This window comes from Rattus norvegicus, chromosome 1 (assembly GCF_036323735.1).
Source record: "Rattus norvegicus strain BN/NHsdMcwi chromosome 1, GRCr8, whole genome shotgun sequence".
Taxonomy (NCBI): Eukaryota; Metazoa; Chordata; class Mammalia; order Rodentia; family Muridae; genus Rattus; species Rattus norvegicus.
The window spans coordinates 265,980,520-265,991,164 of NC_086019.1; the positions used below are offsets into that span (position 1 = coordinate 265,980,520).

Genomic DNA, 10,645 nt, shown 5'->3' on the forward strand with positions numbered 1-10,645 from the left:
CCATAGCCTGGTTACCGTCTCTGGTCTCTGGGATCTCAGGATGGCCATCAGTGGTGATCCCGTACTCCGACGCTGACATGTACTTCTCAGCTATGTCTGGCTGCAGACAACAAAGAAACAGACAGGGATCGCCTGCTGGGGTGGTTACCTGGAAAACTAAACCCAAGCAAACCTCTACCGGTCAGAACCAAGCTCTCTTTTAGGGGACTCTGGGGTACCTACCATCACTCTCCCTCCTGAGATTCACATTCCCCCATCCTCTGAGTATCTCCCCTACCAGCCTGCTTTCAAGTGCTCCAAATGGCTGTTGGAGCTGATGTGAGAGTGGGCCCCTGATTGATGGAAGGCTGCACCTGCAGGAGGGACCCTTGTCCTCACCCAGTGGGTCGGGAGCTCAATCTCCTTCCTGTGGGCAGCTGAACAATGGGCAAGACCCTGAAGATATCACCTCTCCTCAGTACCTGTGGCTGGGCTGAGGGGGTTGCCACTCGGCCTTTAGCCTTCTAGAGAATAGAAGAGCTCCCCTCCTCCCTTCCTTCTTGCTTAAGCATTCTATGAGTCCTTCCTTCTGCTTTGTCAGTGCTGGAGACACTAGATGAGACACCATGCCCCTGTTCCTGCTGTGCACATGCCCAGGCTCCAGGCTTCCTGCCTGCTGACATTTGGGAATTAGGAAGGGTGACCCATGGGTGACAATACTAGGTCCAGCATCCTAGATTCTTAAAAACTAAAGCTCCCCCATAGTTCTGGGTCAGGAAGATCCCTGGAGCCATCAGTGGAGATGGGCATCAGGATTGCTCCACCTAGAGGCTGGGGACTCCTGGAGCCTTGCAAAATACATCTCCAGTGTAAGAAAACAGAGTAATTCACTCTACGTAAGAATACAGAGTATGGCTGAGACACAAGATCGGCCTAGGCTCCATCAACAGATGACTGAAGAAACTGTGGTGTACAAACGCAATAGAGTTTTATCCAGCCATGAAGAGAGAACAAAATCATGTCATATGCAGGAAGATTGGTGGCTGTCACATGGAGAACATAAGTCAGACTCATAAAGACAAACCCTGCATGGATTCCCCAGTTTTACACAGATACATAAAGTAATTTGTATGTGACAAGTAGCAGGGAAGGGGAAAGTGGAGGGGACCAGCAGAATCACTAGGAGCGATACAATGTATGTGAAAGTGAAACACTGTATGCAAATGTCTTTTGAAATCCCTCCCTACTGCAGTGCTCTGAAGGTTTATAGATGAAAAAGAACACAGGGCAAAGTGAGTTTTGTTTCAATAACATTTCCCCCCTAAGCAAGACAACAGTTAGGTCTGTGAGCCTTCCATCCATTTTCCTGCCAAGCTCACTTCCTAGCTACCCAAGTGTTGTGTGTTTCTTATTAATTGGGCTGCGGTACAAGAACGAGGCTTTCAATTTTATACTTTCCATTTTTACCAAGAAGGTACAGAACTGGACCCTCCCTCTGGGCAGTGGGAGCCTTACTTTCTGACAGTTCAGGCGCTGGGCATCTGGTGTGTACTGGTTTCCCTCCGAGGCTCCTTCAGAAGGCAGGCCACTCACCTCCTGGATGACCTGGACCGAAGAAACACTGTGAGTCTAGGCCAGGTCCTTGCACAGCCTTGCTGCCCAGCCTCACAGCAGAGGGGACCTCTGAGGACAGAAATGCCTGTACCCTAGTCACTGCCTGCGAGTGTTCCGAGGACACAGTTGCCCATTTCTCTGCTTCCCTGCAGGAACCCCCTAATTTGGGGGTATGTAGGGGCCTCTACATCAAGGCCCACAGATGACAGAGCAGCCATCCCTGGGTTCCTTGAGCCACCGTTCTGCCACCTTGAGGGCAAGGATGAAGTCCTGTGGTGAGCATATACTTGCTGGATGCTTGCCTGACTTCCCAGGACTGTGAAGTCTCCACACCATTTGGAAGCAGGCTTGATCTGCTGCAAACTCTGCTCACTTGCTGTCCACCTGCCGCCAGCCATAGGCCATCTCACTGTTCATAGAAAGGACCTGTTTTACTGGAATTTGGTGCTTAGCCTGAGGACACTCAGGTCAAGGATGGCTCTGACCTCACTAAGCAGCTACACAACTCTCTTCTGAGCCCAGGGCCACCTGGAGGATTCCCAGAGGAGGAAAAGAGTGAGGGAAGACAGATAGATCAGATAGATGTGTGTGTGTGTGTGTCTGTCTGTCTGTCTGTGTGTACACGCATGTATGTGTGTGTACTCACATACCCATTTTCACTCTCTATCTGAAACAGTGTGTGGAAATAACTTTGAAATCAGAGCACATAAAGAACAACAGGAAGAATGGCTCTGAGGAAGGGGAAGCAAGGTATTTCTCACTTCCCAGCCTGCCCACAGCTAGGGACACAGATTCATGAAGAATGTGCAACGTTTCTTAGAAGGAAGGAGGCGGGCCCTGGAAATCTGAAGCCTAGCTGTGTGACCTCAGTCTATCCTCAGTCACTATAACTCTGACTGTGAAGACTCGGTGTGGAGAATCCTGTTCAGGACAGGTGCCTTCATTCCTGTTCTTACTGGCTTAGACACATGGGGGTCCTGTTTGGGGAGGGAGCTGACCAACCCTGCTACAGGGGTGAGCAGCTTCTCTGAGTCAGGGCTACCTCTACATTCATCTGACCAGGGGGGAAAAGGCTCCTCTGTGCAGCTTAGACACAGATCTGGTGTCTGCTGAATAGCACTCTTGTCTTTGGAACCTCCAGCAAGAGTTGTGGTGCCAGGGAGAGAGGATGAGGGTCTGGAGAAGAGTAGGTGGGTCTGAGCAGACAGAATGGTTGTGGGAACTAGAAATAGGAGCAGTAAGCATGTGCATCTCTGCATACAGGCACATGTATGTAAACATGTGTGCACATGTGCACTCCTGTGAGTCCCTGTATGAACTTAGCATGAGGACGGGCAGAGATATCAGGAACCAAAAGGGAGAGGAAGCCAAGCAAGAGAAAGGAGCTCAACTAGCAGCTCAGCCCTGGGTCCCAGCAACGCTGCAGGCCCAGACCAGCCCTTTGCATTCTGTGGGCCTCAGTGCTGCCTAAGTGTCCTATAGTTGGCATGCACTGGGCCTGGTGCTTAGCACTTTGCATGCATTAAAAAAACTAAGTTAAGATCACATCATATATATGTGTATGAAATTGTATATATATGTGCATACATATATACATATATACATGTATTACACATATGCATGCATACACATACACATACACATTGTATATACGTAAGTATACATGCTCATATATACACATATATACACGCATGATATATACATATGCATGTGCACACATATAACATATATGCATACATGTATATACACACATCATACATACATACATACATATGCATACCTATATACATGCATGCATGCCAGGCTTGACTTTTCACAGTCAAATATCGATCAGGAACCCTCCAAACTGCACATCTGTCTGGACAATGAACCCTTCTGTCCTATATGATAGTCTATAAGCCATCTGAAAATTCTTCAGAAAGAGCTGAAGTGCTGCTCAGGCCCTCCTAGGAGACTGACTTGGCCGAACTTTTCAAAACATTTAGTGGCTTCACAGAAACAGCCTGTCGACTTCAGATCTGGGGTATTCAGCATATGGGGTGGACAGTACCCCTCATTTCCAGTCATGTCTTAAGGGGACCCTTCAGGCTCTTCTCTGACAGGCTCATGAGTATGGTTAGGCTTAGCCAGGGTGGGGGGGTGGCAGGCACAATGTCACAGACAGCTATCGTAGGCACGATGGTTGAGCAGTGGTGGGGAGGAGGGAGAGAGTGGCTCTGGCTCTCCCTGGGATCACAGAGGAGGCTTTGAGGCCTTGCTGAATGGAGTCTTTTCTTGCTTCAGACAGTATACTTTCTTGACCTGTGGTGCTTTACATCTTGAATTAGGCAAGGAGCCCCTCCAGGTCTTCCTCATCACAGCTAGACTACATAGTAGCAGAGGTGCTCAGTTGCATCTCAAGTGGCAGGGACCAGTGCCATGGAGACAGTCCTAAATCTATTTGCCAGGTCCTCTGTCCTCTGGGCCTTAATCTCCAGTCTCATAAAACAGGCTCGTCAACACTGCCCAGCTATACCCAGGGTTGAATCTGCTCGACGCCCAAAGTCCATGTTCTCACAAGCACTTCACAGGTGCAGCGGATATCAGCTTTATCACGGAAGAATGTGATACCCCTTCAGAAGAAGATGGCAAAGAGATTTCAACTACATACAGCACAGGCCTGGCTTCCACGAAATCAGACAGAACAGCAGAGTGTGGTGTCTGGTCGATGACACCAATTGCCAATACCCAGAGTGCTAGAAGCCCTGGGCACCTGTGGGGTCCTTAAGAAGCTGGGAGCCCTTCCCTTGAGCACTGGAGGAAGTGGCTTGGCACCTGACAGTCCGGCCCAGCCTGCTTACCCGAAGCCACTGCTCAGCCTGGTCCTTGCTCTGCAGGCCCAGCACGATCACGTCGGCGTTCATTGGCATGATCTTGAGCTTGTGCTCTTTCTTCCGCACTTGTTTCTCCTTGTGCACGACACTGCTGCCCAGCAGGTTCACATCCAGCTGAGGACTGTGGTCTTTGGACGATTTGTAGCACTAGAAGAGAGAGGATGCTACTTTGACAGGGTACAAGGGTAGATTCTGCAAAGGAGAGGCCCTTGGGTACTGAAATGCCCCCTCTCCTGCATGAGCCTGATCTTATCTCTGAATCATAAGGCTGGATACTCTAAGCACGCCCGGGGCTTCAATCTTCATCAGTCTCAGCCTGACTCTGTCTCTGTCTCTCTGTCTCTCTGTCTCTCTGTCTCTGTCTCTCTCTGTCTCTCTCTGTCTCTCTCTGTCTCTCTCTCTCTCTGTCTCTCTGTCTCTCTCTATGCCCCCCCCCTTTCTCCTTCAAGCTCTTTGTCTCTGACTTTGCCAGGGATGTTCCAGGACTTGCATCATTCAAATAGTTCTATATTGCTCTGGACTCAGACAGAGAAGGGGGCTCCTCGAATACAACCATGTGCCACTTAGTGATGTTCTGGTCGATGATGGATTGCCATGATATACAGTGGCTTCCTAAGATTATATCCCTTAATGACATGGTTGTCTTAGCTTGTGTAAGAACAAACTATGACACTAACTACAGCATCACCTAAGGGCACTTTCTCAGAATGTGTTACCTGAGTAAGTGGCGTGTGCCTCTCTGTCTCCTGTAGACAGAATTCACTTCTCCATAGCAGGACACATGTTTGTTATATTTCTCTACCTCTCTGCATGCCTTAGCCTTCCCAGAAGAAGATCCACTGGGTTGGAAAGCCAAGCTATGGTCTGTCTTACCAGACAATAGAACTCAAAGGGAGGGACCAAAGTCCTCTATCAGAAAAGAGGTATCGCCCTTCCATCTCTTGTTGTGAAATGAACAGCAGGGCAAGCTCACCCAAAAACAACATCTGGACTGAGGTGGACATATTGTGACCAGAGGAAAGATGTTTATAAAGACCTAATACATGAGACTTTAGGCCAGGGCATAAAGCTGTCAATTTTTGTTCTGTTTTTGAGATAAAGTCCTGCTATGATGCCCAGCCTGGCCTACAGCTCTGAGACAAATCATCTTGCCCTATACTCTGGAGCAGCTGACCAACCACACCTCATTGAAAACTGTGAATTTTAATTTAAAATATCGGGAAGTGGAGCTATTGTCAGAATCCAGTCTCTGGTTCCTCTGTAGGTTTTGACTCAGAATAGGTGGCTCTAAGTTTTGTAATTCTTGGGACAATTCCAATAGTTCTCAGCGTGCTCAGACCAAAGCAGTAGCCAGAACTGGCACTGGAGTTGAGCTGAGGAAGCCACTGGGAATGTAGCTCTCAGGAAAAGAAAGACACAGAGACCATGTGTTGGCACGTCTGTGATGTCAGCACTGGAGATACTGAGGCAAGAGGGTTACAAGTTCAAAGCCTGTCTGGGCTGCGTGGACAGACCCTGCCTCACCCTGTCTCCACCTAAAAACAAGCAGGATGAAAGGGATAGGGTGGGGGATAGAAACCTTCCTGCTATGAGAGTGTATCTTCCTGATCCAGACAAAATACATCCATCTACGCATGCAAAAGTTTGAGCATTATCTTAAGCTGGGGAAATGTTAAACTCTCCTAATATCAAAAATGTCCTCCCAGGGAGCAACTTCCCTCTCCCACTCCAACCCCCAACCCCTAATGAAGAAGATGAGGACTGACCAAAAGCCTGGTGTCCCTGATCACACAGAGCTGCTTGGCCCACTGGCCTAGCCACTTCTTGCGCCACAGGAAGGCACAGATGCGGGCGTCACGCATCAGCTCAATGCTGGCCTCAGGCGAGGGCCACTGGTAGGGGGCTGTCTTGCCTTTGCTGCTCTCCTCCTCGTCGTAGGACTCATAGGAGCTGCTCACAGCCTCTCCATCCTCTGCAAGGAAGATCCACCCAGTCAGTCAGGGCCCAGCTGGGCAGGACAATCTGCACACATGCAGCATGAAGAAGGCAGCAGGCAGAGCAGCTAGAAGCCCCAGGCTGCCGCCTCCCGTGCCCTCCCATCCCTGAAACAGCTCAATAGCTTTACATCCCCATCCCTCTTGAAGAAACTTTCCAGACACTGACTCGGACCACAGAGCACATTCCCCTGCCCAAACTGTCTTCATAGACTCCAGATGACCCCAGTGAGCTGCAACCACCCTGCAGATGAGCTGTAGCCTTGCCCTGTGGGCCTCTGGCTCCTCGGCCAATGGAAATGCCAGCTTCCAGACCTGGTCTACATCTGCCCTAGGTCTAGGAGGGGTCTGACTCTTCAGGGGGAAGAAAAAAAAGAGGGCCACATAAACCACGGCAGTCTTCCTGAAAGCGGCTGCTTTTTTTGTTTAGGACATGGCAGTGTATAGCTTTAATCTCAGCAATGGGGAAGCAGAGGCAGGTGGATCTCTGTGAGTTCCAGGCCATCTTGGTCTATACAGTAAGACCCTGTCTCAAAAGGAAGACGAATAACAAAACAATGTCCTGGGTCCTTGTCAAAGTCCTTAACAAATCTACTCGTTCCCCAGGCTACAGACCCCTCCCCTCCTTGAAACATCCCTGGGCTTTATCTCACAGCTTCTCCTACTACGGGCCAGCGGCAGCTTTACACGATATCTTAAAGACTCCCTCAGCTCAGCACAGTACAAATTGTGAGGGATTGAATGCACACTTCATCTTCTGTCATGTCTCGTTCATATCCCTACTGTCCTGCAAGTGTGGTCCTCTTCTCCAGCCTCATCGCTGTGTTTAAGGCCAATAAAAATCATGCTAAAAACTCAGTCTACTTTCTACCCATGCATCCATCCATGTGTGTATGCATATATTCACTGACCCATGCATCCATCCATGTGTGCATGCAGACATCCACTGACCCATGCATCCATCCATGTGTGCATGCAGACATCCACTGACCCATGCATCCATGGACCCATGCATCTGCCCACTCATGTACCCAATATCTATACATCAACACATCCATCTAGTCATCCTTTACAATGTATTATGAGAAAAAAAAAAGGTGATTCTGGATTCCAATGGCATCGCCTATCTAGATCTAGTGATCTTGATATTCTGCCTGAATTCCCAATGGACAAAGCTCAATGTTCCCCTATTGTTGGACACTCTCCTCTACTTAGAAAAATATGCCCAGTTGCTGCTTCCCTGAGCCCTCCATGTAGTTGTTCCTGGTCTTTCCCTGAGACAGACTGAACAATAGCCCCTACCATCCCATGATTCATTTCAAGAGATGAATTTGTGGGTGTGTGTTTTATATTTTTAGTTTGGGTTGCTGCAAACAGAGTAGTTAAACAGAGTTACAATTGAATTAGAATACAGGAAAGTGGAATGGGGCTACCTAGGTCATTATTTTAGCCATGGTGCCAAACAAAATGTATTTACTTTGTTTCAATATTGTTAATAGCAATTCTTAAGTATTTTCACACCAGTTTTCTTTAAGAGTAGTATGATAGCACTCATCTTCCTGCCTTACCAAATACATATAAAACAAATGGATACACCATTCATAATACATATTTGGTATAGATATATAAAGTACAAAGAGAGAGAAAATAATGACACTTTCCAGAGGAGGATCCTAAGGTCCTATGTAGCTGTAATACAGGAAACTCACACAAGCCTCTCAGAAAGGGGCCAGGCAGCCTGTTGTTTCAAGAGTCACAAATCATGGCTAAATTCTTATCCAGTAATCCCAATCCTGGAAGGTTATCCAAGGAAACTAACTTTCAAATGATGAAGACAGGACCAGCAAGGTGTCCCACTGGGTAAGGGCATTTGCTTCCAGGCCTGAGGTGGACCTCCAATGTGTTGTGGTATGAACATGTCTCCCGGCAATCTACCCCTAGTCTCAAAGAAGTGTAAAAATTAAAAGAAAAGATTGAGCTCCTGCCTAACCCTCAGAAGACCCTAGGCAAGATCCCAGCACCAAAATAAACAAGTAAAGATTTAACATAGGGAGAAGAAACGATATACAAATTAACATAGCCATTGGAGTGTTATTTGGTAGCCAGCAGCAGGGGCTGGCTAAGTCAATATGATTGTATCTACTTGGAAGTATTCTTATACCCACAATCAATTAAAGCCCTGAAAACGAATTTGCAACTTAGTTAACTCTCTAAAAGAAGAGGGCAAGGGGGTGGAACAGTGAGTAAGCATATAGATAGACCATGAGGCCAAAAGGAACTCTGGTGGCTAGGCAGGTGCTTAGGCTAAGTTTCCCGAGCTGTCAGTACTGTAGCAGCTATAATGAAGAATGAGGAGAGTGGCCAGCTCCACTGTGGCTCTTCCTTAGAGAACAAGAAGAAACTGAGCCAAGAGAGGCTGCAAAGCAAGGTATGAATGCTCTGACTCTGTCCCTAGTGCCCAGTGTGTGCTTCTGAGACGTCCCTGCATGTTTCCTAAGGAACTCTGGTGGTATGAGGTTGCCAGAAGCTAGCTGAGACATAATAGTTAATCCTAGTACCAGGAGTAGCTTGGGAATTTTTAGGGCAAATATATAAACTGCTGTGTTTATCCTTAAGAACCCCTATGTTGAATTTCCTTAAAACAGATTGCTGGCTTGCAGGGGTGTGGAGAGAGGAGGAATGGATGGCAGCCGATCCTGTCCCATGGTTCCAGGTCCCACAGGCAGGAAAGTATATGACAATGTACGTGCAGGACCAGCCATAGGGACAGGAAGAAGGTAGCGGCCTCCGAGGGCATGCACCCATCTCAGAACAGGTAACAAGCAAGAAACCACTGGCACCCCAACTCAGAGACAAGCAGTACCCAAGGTGATCGTGGCGTAAAGGACTCCTTCAGGCAACTGTGCCCATCTGGGGACTCCACTGGGGAGATGTGCTCCATGATGACCTGTGTGATTGATGTTCAAAGGCATGGACAGAGGAGGAGGAAGGGGAGGGGAGGTTGGGGGGAGGAGGGGAGGAGGGAAGGAGAGGATGAAGAGAGAGGCACAGTCATATACAAAGACCCAGATGTGATATGTGGCTACCCACCATTCTCAATCTGTGGGGCATGACCCCTTTGGGGATTGAATGACCCTTTCTCAGGGGTTGCCTAAGACCATCAGAAAACATAGATATTTACATTATGATTTATAACAGTTGCAAGATTACATTTATTTGGTGGCAATGAGAATAATTTTATGGTAGGGGGTCACCACAAATGATGAGGTATATTAAAGGGCTGCAGCATTAGGAAGGTTGAGAGCTGCTGCACCAGAGGCTACAGCCATCTCCTCTGAGGTGTGAACTTCTCAGGAGAAGCCAAAGATGTCCTTCATGGGATCTGTTCACATGACCACTAGGGGTGACCACTAGTCCTCACCGAGGGGTGTGGGCAGAATGCCATGTGTCATGTCTGGGTAGTGCTTTTAAGAAACAGGCAGGCATTTTCTACTCCCTCTTTGCAGAGAGGATGCTAAGGTTCTGGAGGGTGGCTGAGCCAAAGGTTAGAGGTGCCCAAGTACCAAGTTACACAGGACTGAAAATGCCACGCTGGTTTGAGTAGAAACCAAAGCTCAGGAATTACGTGTTACAGCAATTGGTCTTCCCCTAGCACGACACATCGGGATGAAGACCCTGGATGAAGACATATCAGGATGAAGATATCTTGGGCAAACAGAGGGACTGTAATGTCTCAAGCACAAGCTTGCAGTGTGCTCAGTTAGAGAGAGGATCCTCCTCGACAGAATAGTGCTGGACATTACTGATAAAGCAGGACAGAGTCCCAGCAGCTGGCCTTGTCTACAAAGCCAGCACAATCCTGTTGGCTACCCAGCTAGAGCAACCCTTACACCTAGTGATCCTTGCTGACCCTTCCTCTTGATGAGACCAGGTCACCCTGCTCAAGCAGGTGTAGGGACAGCAGGCAGGAAATGAGGACTATTTGGCTGGTCCCACAGGTAAGGGTCACAAAGATGTCCAACTTCCCAAGTTGTTCCTAGACCTTGTGATGGCAGGAGAGATGGGCAGGCAACCTGTTTCTCTGCCACCCAACCCCCTGGTGAGTCAGAACTGACACAGTGGGAACCCCCCGGTCAGGCAGGATTGCATAGACAAGAGGTGAACACCAAGGAGCTGGGTGTTTCT

The 10,645-nt window shown here is 48.4% G+C and overlaps 1 protein-coding gene across 10 annotated transcripts in view; it reads right to left on the minus strand.

Annotated features, from left to right (window-relative positions):
* Positions 1-10,645, minus strand: part of Afap1l2 (actin filament associated protein 1-like 2) — a 96,584-nt gene that overhangs the window by 11,152 nt on the left and 74,787 nt on the right. For 5 of the 10 annotated variants that reach the window (XM_063282799.1, XM_008760580.4, XM_063282800.1 and 2 more), the window contains 5 exons: positions 9,324-9,407; positions 6,233-6,438; positions 4,434-4,613; positions 1,495-1,584; positions 16-100 (listed from right to left, as the gene is read on the minus strand). In XM_063282799.1, coding sequence (XP_063138869.1) covers positions 16-100; positions 1,495-1,584; positions 4,434-4,613; positions 6,233-6,438; positions 9,324-9,407 — 645 coding nt within the window. The remainder of the gene's footprint in view (positions 1-15; positions 101-1,494; positions 1,585-4,433; positions 4,614-6,232; positions 6,439-9,323; positions 9,408-10,645) is intronic. The other 5 variants (XM_063282804.1, XM_063282803.1, XM_063282802.1 and 2 more) reach the window with 1 other exon arrangement.